The sequence below is a fragment of the Kogia breviceps genome, chromosome 12 (assembly GCF_026419965.1).
Source record: "Kogia breviceps isolate mKogBre1 chromosome 12, mKogBre1 haplotype 1, whole genome shotgun sequence".
In the NCBI taxonomy this organism is placed as follows: domain Eukaryota; kingdom Metazoa; phylum Chordata; class Mammalia; order Artiodactyla; family Physeteridae; genus Kogia; species Kogia breviceps.
In genome coordinates, this window is record NC_081321.1 from 36,594,432 (window position 1) to 36,620,640 (window position 26,209).

Consider the following 26,209-nt stretch of genomic DNA (forward strand, 5'->3'; position numbering starts at 1 on the left):
TTTTGTCCCAGTGCAGGTTTGCAGATGATATTTTTCTCAGTTTTCATTTGTCAGAAAATGTCTTTATTTCAGTTTTATTCTTGAAGAGCAATTTCACTGTGTAAAGATTCTACTTTGGCAGATATTTTCTTCCATCACTTTGAAAATATCCCATTGTCCTCTGGCTTCCATTATTTCTTTTACAAAGTTTCCTGTAATTTTAGTTGTCTTTTTCAAGGTAATCTGTCCCTTTTTCCACCTTTGCATTTAAGATTTTTCTTTGTCTTTTCTTTTCAGGAATTTTATTATGATGCTCCTACACATTTTATTTATCTTTTCTTAGAGTTTGGAGTGCTTCTTAAATCTATGGTGTGGCATCTTTCAATTGATTTAGAAAATTCTCGATCCTGTCTTTTCAAATATTGTTTTTGCCCATTCTTTCTATCTTTCCTCAGGAACTCCAATTAATTTTATGTTAAACTTTTCACTGTATGTGTCTTGAATGTTTTTATTCTGTTTATCCTTTTGTCTCTTTATGCTTCTAACCTGGTATTTTTTTCTGCCGTCTCTCCCAATCACTAATTCTTCCTTGAGTTGAATCTAATCCTTTGTGAAATCTGTCCATGAGTTCTTATTTTCAGTTCTATAATTTCTATTTAGTATTTCTTATAGTTTCTACTTACATGCCAAACTTTTCGATTTTATCTTCTATTTCTTTGTTTATTTTCCATGATCATTTAAAATTCCACTCTGATATCTTTATTATTTGAATTTCCTGTGGCCCTTTTTTCTTGATTATTGAACATTGTCTTATTCCTTCATATGCCTAGTTCTTTTTTATTGTTACCAAACATTTTTTATCATGAGTTTCTTTGCAGTGAGTCATTTTGGTGGTGGACCTTTTCTCAGATCAGTAACTACATGCAAAGGAACTTTAATTCCCAAAACTAAAATGCAATCATTTAGAAATATACATCAGAATGTTTAGAAATAAACAGTGAACTAATGGCCCATGTGCCTCTTCATTAGTAGGGAAGTAACAAGATAAAATGGCATAAAAAAGTTAAAATTAAAGTTCATTTTGTATAGACATTAATATATAGGCATTTGTTTCTTAGTCTGAAAAAGATTAAGCAGTGGATTTCGACTCATTTCCTCTCTCTTATGGGTCAAAAAACAGTTTGTTGATATGGAATACTTTAAAGGAAACCTAAATATCTGGGTTACAAATTTGTGAACACAAATACTTCACACTTGCTGTTTGATTTTCTTCTAGTTGTAGATTTACTCAGTAGCTAGCCAGCTATGTCTCAGGAGTCTGTAAATCGGAATACTGTGACTGTATGCAGTTTACTAATGGGATTAATGACTATCATAATTTTTAAGTACTGATGAGCATAAACACTATTTCTAGATATTTTCCATAGCTATAAAGTGATCTGAAAATATCTGTGATTCATATTGGTGACAGTGTCAGAGGTTCTGCTGTTATTACTGTGGTTCGTTTTCTAACATCCAGAGTTGAAGAAAATGCTAAGGAAATGCTAAATTTTAGTTAGAGGTTAATGAACATGAAGATGTCATTTTTTTCTCCTCATTCATGTTCATAGATGCCCTATATTTTTCACAGACCTTTTAGGGATCTGTGGGCCCCAGGCCAAAATGACACCTTTGAACTACAGAAAAATCTAGCATTTGTGTCAGAGAACTAAGTACATAGACTACAATATCTACTTGAACTAAAAATAGTAGAACTATTATAGTTTTATAGTATGTGTGACTTTTTAAAGTAATAGAATAGTTATTTCAAATTGTCAGAATTAAGTGTAATAATTTCTCATTACAGTTTTGGAAAGACATTGTTGATGATAATGAAGTACGTGACCTCATTTCTGACAGAAACAAGTCTCATGGTAAGTCAATGAGAAAATATTTTAAATAACTGAAATATCAATAATAATAAGTGAAATATCAGTTTAAGTAAAATACGTTTTCTTCTCTTGTAGAAGGTACATCAGGAGAATGGATTTGGGAATCTTTATTTCATCCACCTCGAAAGCTGGGCATTAATGATATTGAAGGACAACGGGTACTTCAGATTGCAGTGATTTTGCGAAATCTTTCCTTTGAGGAGGGCAATGTTAAGCTCTTGGCAGCTAATCGTACCTGTCTCCGTTTCCTATTACTTTCTGCACATAGTCATTTTATTTCTCTAAGGCAATTAGGCCTTGACACATTAGGAAATATTGCAGCTGAGGTAAGCATGGGACAGTAGCTTAAAACAGTTTTTATAGTTAGCACAATATTTACTTTAAAATTTTAGGATGTGGGATTATTATATTTGCCATAATTATAGAATATTAAATGCTTACATACAGTTTTTGCCTAAAGGTATTACACACTTTTGTGGAAAAAAAGAAATATTTGAAATGATGCTCCAGATTCATTGATGGCTATTCTCACAGTAATTACATTTTTTAAAGTTACGTAACATTGTTCTGCTCATTTTTATTAAATTTGAAATAACATTTGGATCTAAATTGGAAGAAGCCTACATAAACAGTAGTGTCCTTTTTTTTCCCCAGCTTTTATTGGATCCTGTTGATTTCAAAACTACTCATCTGATGTTTCATACTGTTACAAAATGCCTAATGTCAAGGGATAGATTTTTAAAGATGAGGGGTAAGCGCTCACTTAAGTTTCTCATTGTCTAAAGTACACAAGCTTTTTATCATCTTTTAAAAGACAAATACATGTTTGTGTGTGTATGCTTTTCAGGCATGGAAATTTTGGGAAATCTTTGCAAAGCAGAGGATAATGGTGTTTTGATTTGTGAATATGTCGATCAGGACTCATACAGAGAGATCATTTGTCATCTCACTTTACCTGATGTGCTGCTCGTAATCTCAACACTTGAGGTGCTATATATGCTCACAGAAATGGGAGATGTAGCTTGCACGAAAATTGCAAAAGTAGAAAAGAGCATAGGTAAGACTAAACCACAAAAAGCATTTAAGTTATTTTCTTTATTAAGGAAAAAGTATTTAATGTGGTTACTGTAAAAAATCACAATTGATATTTGGGGTTTACTGTTTATTTTGAGGAGTCATTACCCTTTCAGACACACTTATTTGTGTTATTCTTTCTGCCTATTTTAGATAAGCAAGAAACTTCTGTTATGTAGAGACCAGGATGCATGTGGCTATCAGTAATCTTTACTTCTTCTCTTTATTTCTATTACTATATATTAAGTTTGAAATCAACAAGATGGCCATGTCTGACTCTGAGGGGCAGGTCCATCTGTTTCAAGTGGTCAGCTGCTACTATTAAGCAACTAAAGCTGAGTTGAACAAGCTTCTTTCTCTTCCTAGAAATGCTAGTAGTAGTAGTAGTATCCTCAAAATCAATGAACTCACCTTCTTAGTGAGTTGTCAGTTTTAAACACACTTACTGAAACATGTCACGTTAACATTTTACTCAGTGATTCAAATGGTTTCTTTGGTATAAATATTAAAATCAGAGTTAATAAAGATTTGTCTTGAAAAGTATTATTATTGAGAAATTAAGATGTACTTTCTGTATCAGTGGTTCCTAAATCTGACTGCACATCAGAATCACTTGGGAAGTTTTTTTTAAAATGAAGATACCTAACAGCCACTCCAGAGCTTCTAAATCAGTCTTCAGAGATTGAGCTTAAAAATCTTTTTTAAGGATCCACAGATAATTCTGATGTACAGTGATTCACAGACTGGCATTTGAGAAGCGTTTTATATATGTGTAGCATGTGTTTTTCAACGATGTCATTGTTTTACAATATTATTGACTAATAACTTGGTTTTTATTTTAGACATGTTAGTGTGTCTGGTTTCCATGGATATTCAGATGTTTGGCCCCGATGCACTGGCTGCAGTAAAGCTCGTTGAACATCCAAGTTCCAGTCATCAAATTTTATCTGAAATTAGGCCACAAGCTGTAGAGCAAGTCCAAACCCAGACCCATGTAGCATCTGCCCCAGGTTAGTGTTTTCGTATAATCTTTTTCAGTGTGGTTATTGGTATGTCAGATTTAATACTATAGATAAATTTAAATATGCAGTACAGGGAACTGATATTTTACAGTAGAGTAGGCTAAATGAGAATTGAGTATGTTCTTTAATTTCTTAGGTATTATACATTCCAGGAGCAGCAGGATCAACGTGAGCCCAGAGGAAGAGTAGTATAACAGAGAAATGAAGTTGAGAAGGATTTAGAGTAGTGTGAGGGATTAGATATTATTCACAACTGTGAGAGTATTAAGTGCCCTAATGGGTTTGTGATTTCAGTCATTGGAAATTGATAGACCAGGAATTGGTTAATCATATGCTGCCTTATAATTCTCTCAGGTGGTCATCAGAATACATAAATATAATACCCTTATTATTTCTAAATCTTGGACCAAACACCACAGAATCAGTAGGATCAGACATGTGTGCATGTGTATACAAATGCTAGTACATGTGTATATACCTGTACTTGTGCACCCTTCCTAGGATCCCATGGGTCAATTCTATTTAATTCAAATATCTTTAATTAGAATTCGGACCTGTCCTTCAGCTCTTGGACTTCTTTCTCCTGGCTCATTATGAGTTATGATTTTTGTATTTTAGCACTCTCAACCTTTTTGTTCTCCACCTTCATTTGTCCTAACAAAAACAATCCATCTTTCACCTCGCCTACTCTCTTACCATTCCCAAGACATTTCTCTTTCCTTGTTTTTTAATGGAGCGTGCTCAGTTTCTCAGCTGATCTTAACACTTTGTAGTTACTCTGGGAGCTGTGTGGCATGAATTTCTTCAACTTCTTCCCCCTTCCCTTACAAACTTATTAGCATCAGAACTCATTCTCCTTCAACCCCTTGTGTCAGGAAGAGGTGTTAACTACTTCTGAATCTGTATTCTGAATGTCAGTCTTTCCCAACTACTCATTCATATATCTTAAATCCCTTTTTCTTTATTTGCTTCTTCAGTCTAGAAATACATTTAGATCTTTCTCAACCTCTCCCACTATCCTTAAAACAAAAATCTCATTATCCTTAATCTTTAACTACCACATTCCTTTAATCACCAAATCTTGTTGAGTCTTCCTAAATACTCTATCTGGCCTTTTTGATTGCCAGTACTTATGACTCACTTCAGACTCTCAGTCATCTCTCTCCAGCTGTCTTGTTCTCCTCTCATTTAATATTATCAAAATTGTATACTCTATTTACACAAAGTATGTAATATGTATCGCATATCTCATTGATTTCCATTATGTCTTTCTGCAGTACATGGTAGAGTTGTATCCTATGTGCATTTAACTTACTTGAATTCAACTAACAGAACTGGACAGTAATAGGAGGCATGAAATAAGTAGGTAATTTTGACTGCTGATCTATTCAGTGAGCTTTCACCCATAGGCAATAGATGTTAAAGAGCCCAATACACATTGGAGATTCGATGATCAGAAATTAATAGTTTCTCAACCTTGAAAAGGAACTGAAACTGCCATTTAAGTGGGTAGTGGGGGTATACTTTTATTCTTAAAGGAGAAACTTTTAAATTAATTTAAAAGATTAAGTTAATTGAGGGCCATAGAGAAACTGTGTTCAACGAAGAGTGGAATTATCAGTGATTATCAGTGATACATTGAACTATAGTGGGTCATTTGAAGAATATTCAAAGGTAATTTTGATGAAAACTACTATTTTTTGCCTTATTGCTGACCTGTGACCTTAACAAATGAACCCACCCCCCAAACTAAGAGTTGATCCTCATTGGCAAATGGATAAAATTAAATATTGAGAGTTGTGGCTTGCTTGCATAGTAGAAGTCATTGATAGAGGTTTAAATAGGCCTCTAAGAACCTAAAAGAGTTCATTTTTGAGCTGGTGAGCACTTTATTACATGCTCATCATGAATGACAACTCTGAATTGTTTGATTAGTTAACACTTAAGTTTGGCTCTTCCCCGCATAGTTTGTTTAATACTGCTTTCTAATGGAATGGTCATCTTCAAACTTTTTGCTCACTTCTGCTCATCACTATGAAAACTTGCATGACCTTTCACCCATTTTTAGGTTGACATCTAAATTTCTTTATCATAATTTAAATAGTTGCAAATAATATGTTTTTGTGTATATTAAATTGATATTTTAAAATAAAAGTTACACTTTTTGTATCCAGTGGAATATTGATGCTTACCACCATCCATTTAAAAAATAACACAAACTCGTTATATTAGAAATTTAATACTATCTCTCTTTCTCCTTGAACTCATATCCACCACCCTATCAACGCTTACATAGACATTTTAATTTAAAGTTTTTCAGGCTTCTGTTATAAGGCTCTAAGTGTTTAAAAATTTATTTTATTGTTACAAGTTTTAGTAATAAATAGTATGTAAATCAATAGTAAATATATTACAGATTTTTGTAAATAATTATTAAATAAAAGATACAATTATTGGAAGTACATCTCTTAATGAGATAGATATTTTTCCCCTTGTTCTCTGGAAAGTATTACTCTAGTGTGTCTCTGAATGAATATTTTTTATTGCTAGAATAAAATTGGATTCAGCATTAATTTTATCTGTTTTTCCTTTTTATAGATTTAAGTTGGAAATTAGTTCACGTCAATAAATAGATGAGGGTAGAACTTAAAATTCTTTAAATTTCTTCAGAATTATCTAAAAATTATTAAAATTGTATTTAATGATCTTCTGACAATTTGAGTTCTCCTTTGTTTTGGTTGAAATCAAAGAATTAACAGTGCTTGTAAAATTATTTGTTGCCCAGTCATTATAGATACTAATTTTTAAGTTTATTGAAAATGTATCAAAAATATATTAACAAGATATGACTGTAAATTATAAGTTGCTACTCTTTTACTTAGAGGTACCTTGTTTAACCTAATATATTCAGGAAGTGTTAGCACAGTGGTTCTCAAACTTTATGGTGCATCGGAGTCACCCAGTGGGCTTAAGTGCTGATTTCTGGGCTCCATACCCTGAATTTCTGATTCAGGTGGATCAGAGAATTTTCGTTTCTAACAAGTTCCCATGAGATGCTGATGCTTCAGGTCAGGGCACTATAATTTGAGGACAACTGGGTTAGGAAAATTTGCATAGTGTTCATTTCAAGACCACAGTGTTTTTTGATAAAGTGCTTTTTATCATGTGCATGAGTACATTTTTGTCGAAGTTTTGGCACTGGAGATTTACCTCATTCAGTTATGGAAAATGTCTGCCACATAATCTAACTGTTAAAGTTAATCTTTATTATCAAAAGTGTCTTGCCTCAATTTGTTCTTTAGAAAAAGTCCAACCTTATTTTTCAGTCCAAGAAAACATGTTACTTTGTGTTCCCATGATACCTTCCTTATTTCAGAATTCTGAGATAGTTAAACTTGTCATGAGTTTGTCATGTGAATGAAATAAGAGGCCACCACCTTCAATATTACTTTAAAATATTCTGAATGCTTTACTTACACAAGATTGTCTCAAAAGTAATGCACTCTTTGATAGTAATTGAGGGATAGAGGAGGGAGGGATATTAAGCAAAAGTTGTCACCACTTCATAATGTATCTGAATTCAGAACACACCAAAGGGCCAGAATACCCAATTTCTAATGCCCTGCATTGCCCTTAACTATAATATGTAAAACACTGGGGTAGACCAGAAGCCCTACCCTAATACCTTGGTTTAAAGAAGTTTTGTGGACACTAATATTTCCACTTCTCCCTTTGGTATTGCAGAGGTTTTTACACAATCATCATCATCATTGTAGCTAACATAGTAACAATTACTATGTGCCAGGCATTATTTTAACTGACTTACATATAAACTCCTCTAATCCTCATGACGATCTATGAGGTCAATGTATTGTTACTTTTCCCCATTTTATAGTCAGAGAGGTTAAGTAGCTTTCCCAGCTAGTGAGTGATGGAACTTTAGAGCCAGGCTGTCTGGCTCCAGAGTCACGCATTTAACTGTATCTTACAGTGCTGTAAAGGATGGTGAGAGTTAAGACTTCCTATTCCAAGATGGTTACAGAGCAGTCATCAAACAGGAGGTCATGTTTTCAGGCAAAGCAGTTTTAGGAGGGAATATATACAAAACTTTGAGTATCTGAAAATTGATTCCTCTTAAAGTATAAGTGCCTTTGTATCCTTTGGAATGTCTTCAGGTATCCTGAGGACAATGCTTTTCATTTTGCAGCCACTTTAATGGTAATTATACATTTCAGGTTTATGCTTTTAATTTAAATGAGGCTGTATCATTCTTCTTTATGCATTGTTTATAAAGTTTCTTATAATTTCAACATAGTTTCTAATGTTTCCTGCAATTGGTTGTTAATTGATTCAGATTTCAATCAGAGTAGGATATACTCTGAGAGTATAATTGATGAAGAAAAGGGAAGAAGATTTCTACATAGGTTTAGGCCCTAGAAAGGGTATTTTCAGTAACAGTGTCATCAAGTTAGAGAAGAAAAAAGATAGGCTGGGGTTGCCCAAGGAAAATAATTTTGGTTCTAATTATTATGTTCTATTAAGAAGCAGAATATCACAATATGGCTTCTGAAATGTGATAGACCTGAATTCAAATTCAGCACCCCTAAAAGAAGGCTTTCCAGCTACACCCTATCTCCAGCTTTGCTATTTCCATCATGTGTTCCTTTGTGAACTTAATTCCTGAGCTTTAATTTTTTCATTTGCAAAATGGGGACAGTTAAATTTAGAACTATATATAAGATTAAAACAAATCACATAAATATAAATGGCTTAATATAGAATAAATATTTACAACTGGCCGGCTGCTGTTAGCTGTATCCCAGTGGAAGCCTGGGGTCTCATCAGACAAAGGTCAAGATTGCTTCAGATCATTCACAGATTGGGCTGAGCTGTGGGGCTCCTCTAGTTCCAATAATTTAGAAATTCATTTGGCTTTTTTGAGGGTTCTGAGAAGTTTTGGTAAAATGTCACCTGAAAAAAAGTAGGTACATTTTGTAGGTTTAAAAAGTATAAATTAATAATGCTGATTCAATGGTGAAACAGTATAATTTTTATAAATATGTAAGATTCATATTTTATTATAAACTTATTGTAATATGACTAAGTTTATATTCTCATATTTTTCTTGTTTTCATTAGTTCAACATAGAAGTTAGCTATTTGTTCATCATCCCCAGAAATTTTATGTATGCCACTTATAGAGTTAATGTTAATCTTTTAAATTCAGAAGTGAAATTATTTGTGATGCAATCTGCTTCTGTAACTAAACTGAGAGATGCTTATTTATTGATGTGTTGTGCTGTGTGACCTTTGCCTAGTTATTTTAATCACTTTGAGTCTCAGGTTCCCACCTCACAGAATTGAGAAAGGTAATATAGGGCTTCCCTGGTGGCGCAGTGGTTGAGAGTCCGCCTGCCGATGCAGGGGACACGGGTTCGTGCCCTGGTCTGGGAGGATCCCACGTGCTGCAGAGCGGCTGGGCCCGTGAGCCATGGCCACTGGGCCTGTGCGTCCGGAGCCTGTGCTTTGCGATGGGAGGGGCCACAGCAATGAGAGGCCCGCATACCACAAAAAAAAAAAAAGAAAGAAAGGTAATATAGATAAAGTTAAAACTCAGTGTCTGACAATGGGAAAAATAGAGTTTATATTAGTGAAATAATCCATATTATCGTTATTAGTCAAATGATTGCAAAGTTAAAAAAAACAGTTTGTATGAAGCATCTAAGATAGTGCCTGGTATAATATGTGCTCCATTATAAGTTTCTTTCTTCAAATTTGTATATTTTGAATATGTTTATACACCTTTTTAAAAGGTATTCATTGTCAATATTAATTGGTTCAGTATTCATTAACTAAATATGGCATATAGTTTTAAAAAATGATGTAGCTAATGTATTTTTTTCTTTAGCTTCCAGAGCAGTTGTAGCACAGCATGTTGCTCCACCTCCAGGAATAGTGGAAATAGATAGTGAGAAGTTTGCTTGTCAGTGGTAAGTGGTTTATTTCTATTAAGGCTTTATCCTTGGGAAGAATAAAGCAAATGAGAAAAGGAAATGTATTTCAGCAGTCATCCAGAATGTTTTACTCTGTATTTCTTTTTAGTTAGGGTAGGATATCATTTATACAAAGAAAGGGAAATGTAAAATCACTTCACCTGTATTTTGGAATAGTTTGAAAAAAAAATATCAGAATTTTCAGAGTTAAAATAGTCTTTGACTAGAATTTCATTAAATTACACTACTCCTTTTCAAGTAAAATTTGTGTTAAAAAGTTATCATTGGCTTTGTAGAAAATAAGGTTTGTCAGATTGTAGAATTTGTTTTTCTTAAATTAACATTTTATTAAAACTGAACCGCACTGACTTTAAGAAAATAGAACCAGATTTTGTTGTTAAATGTCCCTGTTTTTGAGCAAAAGCAAAGCTTCTCATTCATTGCTAGTTAATTTTTCCTTTTTGTGAGTAGTAAGGGGTAACTAATCAAATAATAGAATAGCCAGTATGTCTACATTGAAATAATCAATTTGAAAATAATATTTTCTTGAGAAGACTGGTCACATCTCAGCCACTTTCTGAAAAAAATAAATGTAGACTTGGTTAGAACCATTTCATTTTTTCATGGCTAGTTGCCTCTACATTGTTTATGAATTTCAACTTTAATTCTTTAGAAGATTAACAGATTGAAATATAAGATCACTTTTCAATGATGTATTACTTTAAAAAATTTCTTTCTTTGATCCCTTTCCCCCCATTCTCTAACATTATTTTTCTCCATTCCATGCTCCTGTCACTCTGTGTTCCATATTTTTGGTGCTTTGTTATCTGTGTTCCTTTGACTATTTTCTCTACTTTTCCACTCTGCTTAAGTCAGGTTTATGGTAATATCTCTAATTATTTGCTTTTTCTTCATGTTCTGTATTGTTACACCATGACCCTTTATAAATGATGAATCTTATCCAATAATATTTGGAAATATTTATCTTCTATATTGAAACCAAAACAAGGTTTTTGTGTCTGGTCGTTTTGAAAGCTCAGTACTCAAAGGGTTAAGAAAGTTGGAAAAAATATGTACCACATCCAATGTAAAATGTGTGTGTGTTATAAACTTGGTCTTATAAATCCCTGTTGCATATTTCTGCCATTTCTAGGGAGGAGGAGGAGAGAAGCATTTTAAACTATTTTATCATAATTATCATTTGATTCAGTTAATAAGAAACAGCTGTAGGTTGGCTTGTCATGTATATGGTGAGTCCTAGAAAGAGTCCTATAAGGATAACTAGGCCTCCAATCCCAATTTATAGGTGAAGTCAGTTTATGACAAAGACAAACTGAAGTTTGAATTACCTTGTAATTGATTAGGAATAGAGTCTTGGAAGGGGAAGGGGAGTGTGCAGCATGGGAAGTGTCATTGTTTTAGGAAGTAGTTAAAAGCTTTGGGAGAGTTTTTTCTGAAGAAATTTAATCCAAAAGCAACAGAAGTTTAACTTTAAGTTCAGTTTTTCCTCCATTTGTCACATTGCCAACAACTCTTAATTGGGAACTTCTGTTATATTTTGATTATTACAAGACAGGAACCTGAGTATTCACTGAATAAAATTTGTTGTAGTATATTTGTTGCCAGCAGACCAACCCTGCTGATGTATTCACATCCCGGTTTTTATATTTGTTGATAATGATTTTTTTATACTAAACTAAGTATGATTAAGTAGTTAATCTCTTTTTATTTTATTTACTCTGTCTAAAACCTAACATGTATTTTTGTTAATAATATATGAGACAGTGAAATTTGATTAATAGACATAATTATTAGTTTATACCATATTGCCTTCAAATGGTTTTGTATGTTTAAGTATGGACTCTCCTATAGTATATTGCATAATGCCATATATTTTTCTCCTCTTTTAGGTTAAATGCTCATTTTGAAGTAAATCCAGATTGTTCTGTCTCTCGAGCAGAAATGTATTCTGAGTACCTATCAACTTGCAGTAAATTGGCTCGTGGAGGAATCCTAACATCAACTGGATTTTATAAATGTCTTAGGTAGGATTTATATTTCATAACTTTAAATAAAGTCAATTTTCATCATTTACAACACCCCTTGCTCTTTAGAGAACACATCAGCTATCTACCTAGTTTTAAATATCTCCACTAGTTGAAATTTTATATGGTTAGATTGTAGTATGATGGAAATTTAAATACAAGGGAATTTTGGAAATCACATCTGGTGTTTTTGTTTAACCATTACTAGGCTTATCAAAGATGGAAAAGGAAGAAATTACGTTTACTTTTTTTCCACCTACTTTTATGCATTAAAGACATGGCTTTCACCCTTTTAAATCTTGACTAATAGTCTATAACTAAACTCTGTCCTCAAATATCATGGCTTTTTTAATATATATAAATTTATTTATTTATTTATCTTTTAATTTTTGGCTGCATTGGGTCTTCGCTGTTGTTCATGGGCTTTCTCTAGTTGTGGCGATTGGGGGCTACTCTTTGTTGCGATGTCTTCTCTTGTTGCGGAGCACAGGTTCCAGTTGTGCGGGCTTCATTAATTGTGGCACATGGCCTCAGTAGTTGTGGCTCAAAGGCTTCAGAGCACAGGCTCAGCAGTTGTGGCGTACAGGCTTAGTTGCTCTGAGGCATGTGAGATCTTCCCGGACCCATGTCATTCCTAACCACTGCACCACCAGGGAAGTCCCATGGTGTTTTGATATTTTGCAAAGTTCATAAAATAGGCATTGCCTAGATGCAGCTTTTTTGTTAATTACAGTAGAATTGTTTTAAACCCAACAGTGTTAATAAGTCATGATTTTTAAAATTGGAGAATTGACCTTTTATATTTAATTCCTTGCTTTCCACCCTTGCAGAATATAACTATATGATTCATACTGGTTCATACATAAGTAGCAGTGAATATGCTGCTGCCATTCGTGTAGCAGTTAGAAGTTAGTGTTTTTTGTTAATGTGCTAGTTATTAAAACTGAGTATGTGTGTACTTTACAGAACGGTCTTTCCAAATCATACAGTGAAGAGAGTGGAGGATTCCAGTAACAATGGTCAGGCACATATTCACGTAGTAGGAGTAAAAAGGAGGGCTATCCCGCTTCCCATTCAGATGTACTATCAGCAGCAACCTGTTTCTACTCCTGTTGTTCGTGTTGATTCTGTTCCTGATGTATCTCCAAGTCCTTCACCTGCAGGTATTAATTTTTATTGTGTTTTAAATATTACTGATTTAATAAGAAGACTAAATGAAAGCTTATATACCTTTAAGATGTATAACTTTTCCTTGTTTTTCTAGTAACATTTTATTTCTCGTTCTGTTATTTTATCAGATTCATATGATGCAAAGTTGTTAATTTCTTAAGACTATTTTCTCTCAAATTGAGTAAAATCATTTCTATATGCAGCTTTTCAGTCATTTCATTATGAATTTTGACTTTTCCCTATATTTTCAGGAATCCCTCACGGACCACAAACTGTAGGAAACCATTTTCAGAGGACTCCTGTTACCAACCAATCTTCAAGTTTGACTGCAACACAAATGTCTTTTCCAGTACAAGGTGTTCATACCGTGGCACAGACTGTTTCAAGAATTCCACCAAATCCTTCAGTTCATACCCACCAGCAGCAAAATGCTCCGGTGACTGTCATTCAGAATAAAGCTCCAATTCCTTGTGAAGTTGTTAAGGCTACAGTAATCCAGAATTCTATACCCCAGACAGCAGTTCCTGTTAGTATTGCTGTGGGAGGAGGAGCTGCTCAGAGTTCTGTGGTTCAGAATCATAGTACAGGGCCCCAATCTGTTACAGTTGTGAATTCCCAGACATTGCTTCACCATCCATCTGTAATTCCACAACAGTCTCCGTTACACACAGTGGTACCGGGACAGATACCTTCCGGCACTCCTGTTACGGTAATTCAACAAGGTGTCCCACAGAGTCATATATTTGGCAGAGTACAGAACATGCCAGCATGTACTTCTGCAGTTTCACAGGGTCAACAGTTAATCACCACATCGCCCCAACCCGTGCAGACTTCGTCCCAGCAGACATCAGCTGGCGGTCAGCCACAGGACACTGTTCTCATAGCACCCCCACAGTACGTAACGACTTCTGCGTCCAACATTGTCTCGGCAACTTCAGTACAGAATTTTCAGGTAGCTACAGGACAAATGGTTACCATTGCTGGTGTCCCAAGTCCACAGCCCTCAAGGGTAGGGTTTCAGAACATTGCGCCCAAACCTCTCCCTTCTCAGCAAGTTTCATCAACGGTGGTCCAACAGCCTATTCAACAACCACAGCAGCCAACCCAACAAAGTGTAGTGATTGTAAGCCAGCCAGCTCAACAAGGTCAAACTTATGCACCAGCCATTCACCAAATCGTTCTTGCTAACCCAGCAGCTCTTCCGGCTGGTCAGACAGTTCAGCTAGCTGGACAACCAAACATTACTCCATCTTCCTCACCATCACCTGTCCCAGCTACTAATAGCCAGGTCCCTACTGCCATGTCATCTTCTTCCACCCCTCAGTCACAGGGACCACCTCCTACTGTCAGTCAAATGCTATCTGTGAAAAGGCAGCAACAGCAGCAGCATTCACCAGCACCCCCACCACAACAGGTACAAGTACAAGTTCAGCAGCCACAACAAGTACAAATGCAGGTTCAACCACAGCAAACAAATGCAGGAGTTGGTCAGCCTGCTTCTGGTGAGTCGAGTCTGATAAAACAGTTGCTGCTTCCAAAGCGTGGTCCTTCAACTCCGGGTGGTAAGCTTATTCTCCCAGCTCCACAGATTCCTCCCCCTAATAATGCAAGAGCTCCTAGCCCTCAGGTGGTATACCAGGTGGCCAATAATCAAGCAGCAGGTTTTGGAGTGCAGGGGCAAACTCCAGCTCAGCAGCTATTGGTTGGGCAGCAAAATGTTCAGTTGGTCCAAAGTGCGATGCCACCCACAGGGGGAGTGCAAACCGTGCCCATCTCGAACTTACAAATATTGCCAGGTCCGCTGATCTCAAATAGCCCAGCAACCATTTTCCAAGGGACTTCTGGCAACCAGGTAACCATAACAGTTGTGCCAAATACAAGTTTTGCAACTGCAACTGTGAGTCAGGGAAATGCAACTCAGCTCATTGCTCCAGCAGGAATTACCATGAGCGGGACCCAGGCAGGAGTTGGACTTCAGGTGCAAACGCTTCCAGCCTCTCAAGCATCTCCAGCTGGACAATCATCTTGTACTACTGCTACTCCCCCATTCAAAGGTGATAAAATAATTTGCCAAAAGGAAGAGGAAGCAAAAGAAGCAACAGGTTTACATGTTCATGAACGTAAAATTGAAGTCATGGAGAACCCATCCTGCAGACGAGGAACCACGAACACCAGCAATGGGGATACGAAGGAAAATGAAATGCAGGTGGGAAGTCTTTTAAATGGGAGAAAGTACAGTGACTCAAGTCTACCTCCTTCAAACTCAGGGAAAATTCAAAGTGAGGCTAATCAGTGCTCACTAATCAGTAATGGGCCATCATTAGAATTAGGTGAGAATGGAGCATCTGGAAAACAGAACTCAGAACAAATGGACATGCAGGATATTAAAAGTGATTTGAAAAAACCTCTAGTTAATGGAATCTGTGATTTTGATAAAGGAGATAGTTCTCATTTAAGCAAAAACATTCCAAATCACAAAACTTCCAATCATGTAGGAAATGGTGAGATATCTCCAGTGGAACCACAAGGGACTTTTGATGCCACTCAGCAAGATACTGCCAAAGGTGATCAACTAGAAAGAATTTCTAATGGACCTGTATTAACTTTGGGTGGTTCGCCATCTGTGAGCAGTATACAGGAGGCTTCAAATGTGGCAACACAGCAATTTAGTGGGACTGATTTGCCTAATGGACCTCTAGCTTCAAGTTTGAATTCAGATGTGCCTCAGCAACGCCCAAGTGTAGTTGTCTCACCACATTCTACAACCCCTGTTATACAGGGGCATCAGATCATAGCCGTTCCCCACTCAGGATCAAGAGTGTCCCATTTTCCTGCCCTGTCATCTGACGTTCGGTCTACAAATGGCACAGCAGAATGCAAAACTGTAAAGAGGCCAGCAGAGGATAATGATAGGGAAACAGTCACAGGAATTCCAAATAAAGTGGGAGTTAGAATTGTTACAATCAGTGACCCCAACAATGCTGGCTGCAGTGCAACAATGGTTGCCGTGCCAGCAGGAGCAGATCCAAGCACTGTAGCTAAAGTAGCAATAGAAAGTGCTGTTCAGCAAAAGCAGCAGCACCCACCAACCTACGTACAGAATGTGGTCCCACAGGTGAGTCATTCTCCTATCACATTTCTCTTACAGAAATCCTGATGTGTAAATATGATTTTAGGGGGAAATGCACTGTTTTTCCGTGTTTACCTTGAAAAGTTAATTGGGTCGACTCATCAATGTACTTAAGTTGTTGTGCTCTTTTATTTTTCTCTGTTTTTTGTGATTAAACAGTTTTCAGTTGTTAACTTTAGCACATGGTTTAAAGCATCTTGCTATTTTGTTATAGACCCAAATTAGTAATTTTGTAGAGCCAAGATAGAGAGGCACTTTTAATCTAACGTCTTTGGGGGAATTTTTAAAATGTAACTTAGTCTCCTATGTTAGGGGAGTGCGAGGTTGCTAAGGGTTCTCCAGAAGGGGATTTCTGTATTTGACTTTGACATGAGTGTATTTTTGTGCCTCCTTTCATAGTACTTTTGTAAAACAGGTGAATTCCATAAGAATTTTATCTAGTGTGTTCTTGTTATATCTATGTATTGAATTAGTTGCCTTTATTCTTTAAAAAAAGTTTATTTCTTATAATTTCCATTTGTTTCAGCTATTCCAGTATTTAAAATTTTGTGTCTCTTCTTCCTTTGCTCTACTGTCATGTTTCTGCTATTCCTTTTTTAATATATACTATCCCGTCTCTGCATGCCTTAGTAAATAAAAGTGTTTTCTTGAACCAGTGCTACTGAATTGAGGATCCAATCAGCCTGTAAAGATTTTAAGGACAACCTTGTATGCTATTTCCTGGATTACGACTTCTTTATTCTCTCTTTCCTAATTGCTACATAGCCAGAACCTTCTGTGACTGTTGCCAACTCTTCTAGCATTCTTCTGGCATGGGTTTCTTCTCTGTGCTTATGATGATAACAGCAGATTGTTGGTATTGGTACCAAATCTAGATGGCAAAGCAGGGGTGGTTGGGGGGAGCAAAATGGAAGATGAAAAAACGAAGAATCCCTTGCGTCAGAGCACGTCATTCACTAATATGCGTCTTTCTTCATGTGAATGGATAAAGCTGCTCTGGGGGCAGAATGAGGTTTTTAATTCATATGTTAGTATTGCTTAGATCTATTTCAAGCTGCCTAAATAGGTTGAGTATTCTTTAGTGGATATTATGTACATGGCAATAATTAATAAGGAGTTTTGTTGGAAAATACTAAATCATTTTTACTCAAAGTTTTACAAGTTGAGTTTTTCATTTATTAAGCACAGTAAAAAAGTTTTTTAATAATGAAGTGTCTAACATGTAGTAAGCATTCAACACATTGTTTTAATTTTATATTTAATAATTTCCCAATTCATCTTGATTATGTGTTTGACTTTTTTTTTCCTTTTAGATTCCTTTATAATCCTAAAGAGTTATAGTAGACCAAGCCAAATTAGAGAAAACCTCTATTACTATGGAATTGTTTCATCCACCCTCATTTTTTGTGTCAGCCTTCCAGTGTGGTTATATTCAATAATGATACCTAAATAAAAAATGAACAACAATACTGGCTAAGACTAGGACCTGAGTTAGGAATTTTGCACTAAAGCATTTCGTTATTTGATCCTCAAAGAAAGTCTATTAGGTAAAAATTATAATTTCATTTTAGAGATGAGGCCCTCCAATGCTAAATAACTCGCCCACAGTTACCAGCTAATATGAGGTAGTACCATGACTGAAACCTGGGTGTGTGTCTGAAACCAAAACTCATGCTATTAACCCATTTCTCCACTATTCTAAAAGATTTCTTTGTAAAGTCCTAGATATCCCTTTTATATGTAACATATTATTTTAACTACTAGGTTACAGGATGTGAGTACCACTGAATGATAATTTTAGGATATTAATGCTAGAATTTAACATATTGGACACTCATACATCTAACTCAAGCCATAAAATTAATATATTTTATTCCTAATCTGAAAAATGTGTATAAACTTTTTATGTAGTCTCCCCAGGAATGTAGTTTATTTAAAATAGCTATGGTCTAAAGTTGGTATTTGGTTGGCATGTAGAAATTTATAACTTTGCAAGGAAAAAGAGACATAACATACATGGTGTCTGTGAGAATGAGAAACAAAAAACCAGGATGTGTATGTATAACTCTTAGCACAGTGTCTGCTACACAGTCTGGCACTCAGTAATGGTGCAGGTATATTTTATCTTTATATATAAGATAAGGTACCTATAAAGGCTAAAAAATTATCAACTGTTCAAGATAGAATCATAAGTTTCCTTTGAAGGGAGGCCGTTGGACCTTCTTAAGAGCCTGCTAATAAAAAACCATTTCCATTGTTGCCCAGAGTCTTTAAATTTCTTTATATACTCTCAAAGTTGCATTTTAGGCCTTGGTTTAACACCATTTTATTCACTATTTGAATTGGTACTTTAAAGGGGTAAATGAAATAGAGGAATTTAAATGTGATTTTTTTTTTAGCCATACCTTGTTATTTCCACCATTTTAAGGGGTCTGGGGATGTTAAGGAGGCACCTTTACCCCAAGAAGGGACTTCCAGACTTTTGCAGAATGCTCAGAGCTGGAAAGACTGCAGGGAAACGTCCCTGCTGAGAATGGCCAACGGGTAATCCTTCCTAATACCATTGTTACTTAATTTTTCTTTGCTCAGTTTTGTTCCTTCTCACTCTCATTAATCAGCTGTATTAATTTCATTACAGAAAAAAAGCTAGCAACAAATAAAGGAGAAAGATATGTGAAAGTAAATAATGTAACCATAGATTTTGTTTTTAACTAGTATTTAGCTGGGTAGGTTATATAAATACAAAATAAATTGTACTTCAAGGTACATTTCTTTATTTGTAACTATTTTTTTTCAATCTGTTACATTTGCAAGTTAGAGTGCAAGAATATGGGTACCGTTTCTGAAAGCCATACTCTCTTCCCCTATTCATGAATTTGTATCTGCTGGAGGCATAGTATTAGATTGGCATGTAAAATAATAAAAATGGAAGAAAATTAGTTATAAATACTTACCTAAAGACTTGTCTTTTTCAGGAGCATGTAAAACACATGTTGAGTATATCTATCTGTTCATCCCATGATCTGATGCCATACCTAATTCTTGTATATAAAGGTAGTTTACTTAAGGATGTACTTATTTAAGGCATTTTATAGATGCCGCTTCTCAGTTTCCTGTCCTTCATACATGAATCCTTTCTGAAATGGTGCCAACACTGAATATGGGTATCTTCCTGGTCCCTTTCTTTCTTTGGTAAAGCATTTGAAAAGTTACTCAACCCATCAGAAAGCATACCTGCAGCCTCAAGGGGGCAGTGTTTAGTCATAGCCATAGAAAATCATTTTAGCAAGAGTCACAAGAATGTCATTTTAATGTTTTTTTTTAAGAGTTTTACTGCTTAGATCAGTAGACTAGTAGTACACTGTAATAATTAAAGTCATTACCACTAAACGTATTTTTTGTTTACATTTCAGTGTGTTCTTATAAGACAAGCTTGGTATGTATGAACTATCTAGTTATATTTAATTAGAGGAAAAAAACTCGATAGTTTAGGAAAATAAGGGAATATTAGAGCAGAAAGAGCCTTGGATATTATCTTGTCCATAACCCTCATTTTTAAGAGTTGAATTAACTCTCCCACACTCAGAGACCTCTTTTCCAGTGATTTCTGTTATTGCCTTAATTCTGTTCTCTAAAGATCTGTACTACATTTAGACTAAATGTAATCTCTTTTATATCATATTTAGAGTAAATCTAATTCTTTTTCCTTACAAGCGTTTAAAAGTATCTCTCCTTAGTCACCTCTTCTTTAGAGTGTATTTTCCTAATCATTTCAATTAGACCTTAGGTGTTATAGTGTCTGGTTTATTAATCATCCTGTTTACCTCAACCGGTTCCATTTTTCTAAGTGGCTTTCAAAATGTGTAGCTAGAATTGAACACAGTATTTCATTACTACTTAGTAAATAATTTATTTTGAGAAAAATAAATTATGACTTTGTAGTTTTTCTAACACAGTTTGAATGTTTAAATTTTAGTCTTATTCTAAGGGTTTTTTTAAAGCTTAATATTAATAAGAAAGTAAACATTTAAGAACTTCAAATCCCATCATATATCAGAAAATATCAGTACAGTCTAGAATTTTCAGCAGTAGTTTATTCTTGAAAAGATTATAAAGGCAAGATTATAATTTCTTACTTTAACAAAAAGAAATATCTTTGCCAAAAATAAAACTGCTACATTAACATTTTTAGATAATTTTACATTATAAAAGGAATCAGAATTATTTCATATTCTTTGTGTAATTTTACTTTTCTGGTCACACACTACTGGAGAGGTACTATAATATGAAAAATTAGTTCTACCTCAATAGAGTAGAGCAATGGTAAAGAATATTGCTGAAGAGTGATCATTCCAAAAACATGATTTTGAGACCTACTTTTACATTCACATTTGAGTTAGGGTTATGGTTAATGATCGGGCACTTTTACATCCTAAAAGAAATATATTTTGCATCTTATGTAAGAGACCTAGTTCTTAAAACATAATTAAGTAATACTTGGAAAAACATGCAATACAATGTAAACAACCTATTTAAAAATTAGTTTTGTTGAAAGAAATGTGTAATTTTTTATTATAGGAGGAAACCTAAAAATACTCCTTTAGTCAAAGAAAATATGAGCCTTGGAATTTCTCATTTGGTACCTTTTATAAGTACTGTACTTCTTTTTGTTTCATTGATATATTTATCTCTTTAAATTTTTTTGTTGTTTCTTGTTTTTTATTGTGAAAATTTTTAAACATACAGAAAAGTAGAGCCAATAAGCCTCCATGTATCCTTCACCCAGCTTTAGATATTGTCACCATTTTGCCTTTCTAGTTTCATCTCTTCTCCACCACCATTTTTTTTGCCTGAAGTAAAGTAAATCCCAAACATTATTTCATTTCACCAATGAATACTTTAGTATATATTTATAAATACTTAAAATATATATATATATCCATTATATGGATAATAGTAGTTTAATATTATATGACACCCAGTTCATGTTCAGTGTTCCCTAGTTGTCTTTAAAAATGTGTTTCTTAAACATTTTGTTTGAATTAGGATCCACAAGTTTTCTACACATTGCATTTGGTTAATATGTCTTTTATTCCTTCTTAATTTAACAGCTTGGATTAACTTCAGTCATCCTTGCCACATCCCTCATTAATCATTAACATTTGGGGCTAAAATACCCTATGATTCCCTGTTTTTAACTTTTCTGTATGAGACCAGTAAGAGTTCTACATTGAAGAAGAAAAAAATAGGATAAAGCTTTGTTAGCACTTATAAAAACAAAAATAAGCTTAATTTACAAATATATGACAGGAGAGTCAATAAAATACCTAATGTAAATGGTAATACTGTAGGGAACCAGAAAGTTCATTATGAGGGAATTTGATAGCTCTGACAAATTTACCCTTTAGTTAAAATTCTGGGATTATATTTGTGTCACTCTTCAGTATTTGTATTTGGCTCAAACTGATCCTCTTGGTTACTCCTGCTTATTAGAGTTTCCTGGAATTTTTTATGCAGTATTTTCATTTCAAGGAAACAGTTTGACTAATTTTTTGCTGATGTTATTGTAAATAGATTGATTCTAATGTTATCTTCCCTTCCTTTCTCTCTGATCCTCTTCTCTCCCCACCCCACCCCCAAACCCCCCAGTTCTGCTTTCTTACTCTTAGTTTATATGGCTTTAAGAATCCACAGGTGAATGATTGTCAATCCATGTTCCCAGCTTTAACTTCTATTGATAGATAATTGCACTTATTGATCTGTCCCTGTCTCCAAAGTGAACTCATCATCTTTCCTCCAAAATATGGTTTCCCTCTGGACTTCTCTATTAGCATAAATAATAATTGTAACAATTGGCATTTACTGAGAATCAGAGCCAGGTTCTTCATGTACAGTTTCTGTAGTCTTCCCACTATCCCAAAAGTTAGATTTTATTATTTATACTTTATAGATGAGGGAATTGAGGATCAGAGAGGTTAAGTTGTTTGCCCAGGGTCACATAGCTAGTTAAAAGGTAGATTGAAATTCTGAGTCCTGATCTGTCAAGCTGGAAAGTCCACATCCTATCCATGATACCTGTACTGCCATAAAATGCATGTTTTTCATGCATGTATATGTTTTCTCACTAACAACATGATAAAATAATAAGAGTGGGACCCTATTAGAGAAATAACTTCAATCACATCCCAAAGTAGATTTTTTTTTCTTAGAACTTGGAACTCAAAAGTTCTTATGACTTCACATTTCTAAGAACCTTTTCTCTTGGCATTTTATTCTATCCTTTATTCATTTTTATGCTGTGGCCTTATATGTTTGTGTTTTGTCTATTTTTTTAAAAAATATTATGACTTTCAGTAAGAGGTTTTCAGCAATTTTTAACTTAATTTTGCTCCACTATTTCCAATATTACCTTATAAATAAATATATTTAATATTACAATGTTTTGAAAATGATGTGCTACCATTTCTGTGAGAAATTTAGTATTTCTTCCTTTGTGGTATGTATGTTATGAGTGAAATCTGAGTTAAACTTCAAAGAAAATGTATTGCCTCAAATTATTTTAAGCTACATTATAATTATTATGTGTTTTTCAGAGAGAAAGGATGGGATATAGAAAAGAAAAAAAAATGTAGCTTATATTAAAAAGACTTACGCATACAATTAGAATCCTTGTATTAGCCATCAAAATTTCTAACCGAGCAACTTTAAAGACTAAAGTTGTTAGTTAAAATAGCTTTTGCTGCAAAGTAATATTTACAACATTCTATTTATATGGTTACATCATTTTTAACATCTGAAATTCCCTTTGCTTTTTACTATATATTGTTTTATATTCATTAAAATCTTAAAGGAAATATTATACAAAGAAGAAATAATTTGCAGTTGATTTTTTGTGAAGAATATATGTAAGTAAATCAAATGAGTGAATTTATAATAAATTTCTCTTTTTAATCTATAATTGTGTTTCTACTCAATTTTATTAATTTAAAAAATCTTAATTCTAAATAATGTATATTCTGTGACAGTAACAACAATGCCATCTTGCCTGTAATTCATATGAAATGAATTTGACTTCCTAAACATATTTCTAAAATTAGTTATCTCTTAAAAGAGTTTCTAAAAGGTAATCATTAATATTACAAATGTAAATTTTATATGTTGGAAGTGCGTAACTATCAATGTAATCAAATTCATAAGCCTATGCTATAAGATATGAATGTTTTTTCAGTGTCATTTCACAAACTATGTGGTTGTGCTTTTTCACAGAACACTCCTATGACACCTTCACCAGCTGTTCAAGTACAGAGCCAGCCTAACAGTTCTCAGCCTTCTCCATTCAGTGCATCTAGTCAACATGGAGATCCAGTGAGAAAACCTGGGCACAACTTCATGTGTCTGTGGCAATCTTGTAAAAAGTAAATGGCAGTTCTATTTGATATATGTAAATTCTCTTTATTCTGGAATGCCTTTGTATTTAAATTTCTGTCATCTCTAGTTTCATGAAAAGTTTCTTTTGAAACCACTAACTTATTAGCAAAAATAATTTATGTTAGAAGTGATATTTATGTAGAGCCAGTGGTACCTAAGCCAAGAAATTTGTATAAATGGTGGAAAGAGCTTCATTGCCTTATGGTAGTTATTAGAGAATATTTCAGTTATTAGTTTTTAACAAAAGAAAATCAGCTAAGAATTTGATTTTATATTTGGCTATGAAAAGAGATAGGTTTCTTAAAGTGACTTGAAGTTAGTGGTAGTCATAGAATTCCTATATAACAGAAACTTAAAGATAATCTGTTTTTGAAGAATGATTTGTCTTAAATTTGAGTTTAAGATGGACACCCCATGAAAATTTTTAAAACCATATTATCTCACAGTTTAATAACTAAGATGAACAATAAGTGGAATGGAACTTCTTAAACAAGGCTTTCTTAGACTTAAAGGAAAACTTGAGAATAATATTGTTTAAACTAAAATCTCAGTTCCTTTAACAGTACTCACTCAGCTAAGAACCTTTGCCTTGTCACTTTTTTAGAGCTCTAGGACTAAGGCACTTGTCTTAATAGACATAATATCCTTAAGTTTTTTAGATATCAAAGATGCCATTTTACTTTTCCTAACTATAGCAGAAATTGCCTCATCCTTTTGAAAATTGTATTTGCTATTCATAATTTTTATGATATAGACAGATTTCATATATAGATTTGTTGTAGGATTGTGGCTGTCAGTGTAGCCTAGGGATTATTAATAGTATGCAAAATTTCTTTGGACAGTGTTTATCAAACTTTAAATCTCAACCCAGCAGTGGGGTCATGAAATCATTTTGGCAAGTCTGCCAGGAGGGTTTTGCTTGTTTTTCTTTTCAGTAAAAAATTAAATAAAATATATCAGATTCCATTATGTTGGTAAGGGTAAGTATTGTTTTCAGTTATATGTGTATATAATATAAGTATGCATATATCTAGGTCATAGTGTAAAAAATCTGTCAAAAGGTTGTTAAAAATTAGTGCTTTAGGTTCTATTTCTTTCATTTATTTAATTTGACCATCTTTTTTTTTTTTTAAGTTTAGGTTGTAAGTTAATTTGAAACCTTTTTTCACTGATGTCAAATTCTGTTCTTTACTTTTTTTTTTTTTTTAGATTTTATTTTTCCATTGCAGAATAGTAACTGATGGTGTAGGTAGTCAGTTAATGCTGTCTGTTGACTAAAAAGTTTGAGAATAGCTTCTTCAGATGAAGTGTCAGAGTATTTCAAGAAAAAAAAAATTTGCTGGAAGAGTTAATGAACCTAAATGCACAGCTGTTTCCCATCTTGCTAGTAGGATTAGTGTTACAGAACTTGATGATCTACCTCTTCTTTTTAAGTCTTTTCTGAAAAAGACTCAACAAGACTTCTTAGACCATGTCAATTTTTAAAGTCTTTTTTTTTTTTTTTTTACGGTATGTGGGCCTCTCACTGTTGTGGCCTCTCCCATTGCGGAGCACAGGCTCCAGACACACAGGCCCAGCAGCCACGGCTCACGGGCCCAGCCGCTCTATGGCATATGGGATCTTCCCGGACCGGGGCACGAACCCGTGTCCCCTGCATTGGCAGGTGGACTCTCAACCACTGCGCCACCAGGGAAGCCCTAAAATCATTTTTAGATACTGCATTTGGTAAATAAGTTCAGTTTGATTCTGCAGATACTTACTGAGCACCCTTTTAGAAGGGTCCATGTGCTAGGAGGTAGAGATAAAAGATCACTCTCAGCTTTTAAGGGAAGCAGATCCAAAAAACAAATTACAGTTTAAATAAGTACTGTACAAAGATAAGATAGTCTTATAGCGTTATTGGCAACATAATGGAAGGTTAATGTAATGCTGGGGTGGTTAGAAAAGTTTTGCTATAGACATTTCTTTTGAGTTGGTTGTTAAAGAATGAGTAGGAGTTTGTCATACAAAAATAATTCCAGTCAGCATAGCAAGTTCTGGGAATTATAGAAGGAGCTAGTTATGCCCAGGGAACTATGAGAAGCTTAGGATACCAAGAGCATAGGATGTGAGGAGAGTAAAGGCTTTTATTACAGTTGACCCTTCATATCTGTATCTGAGGGTTCCACCGAACATGAATCAAAAATACTCCCCCCAAAATTCCAGAAAGTTTGAAAAAGCAAAACTTGAATTTGCTGTGTGCTGGCAGCTATTTACATAGCATTTGCATTGTATGAGATATTATAAATAATCTAGAAATGATTTAAAGTATACGGGAGTATATGCTTGGGTTATATGCAAATACTTTGCCATTTTATATAAAGGACTTGAGCATCTGCAGATTTTGATATGTAAGGGGTACCTGGAACCAATCCGCAATGGATACCAAGGGATGACTC

The 26,209-nt window shown here is 34.3% G+C and overlaps 1 protein-coding gene across 1 annotated transcript in view; it reads left to right on the forward strand.

Moving 5' to 3' along the window:
• Positions 1-26,209, forward strand: part of ARID2 (AT-rich interaction domain 2) — a 161,325-nt gene that overhangs the window by 102,488 nt on the left and 32,628 nt on the right. The window contains exons 7-16 of the mRNA XM_059082082.2: positions 1,826-1,892; positions 1,986-2,236; positions 2,565-2,661; positions 2,758-2,967; positions 3,827-3,994; positions 9,914-9,995; positions 11,909-12,043; positions 13,010-13,206; positions 13,465-16,328; positions 23,610-23,758. Coding sequence (XP_058938065.1) covers positions 1,826-1,892; positions 1,986-2,236; positions 2,565-2,661; positions 2,758-2,967; positions 3,827-3,994; positions 9,914-9,995; positions 11,909-12,043; positions 13,010-13,206; positions 13,465-16,328; positions 23,610-23,758 — 4,220 coding nt within the window. The remainder of the gene's footprint in view (positions 1-1,825; positions 1,893-1,985; positions 2,237-2,564; positions 2,662-2,757; positions 2,968-3,826; positions 3,995-9,913; positions 9,996-11,908; positions 12,044-13,009; positions 13,207-13,464; positions 16,329-23,609; positions 23,759-26,209) is intronic.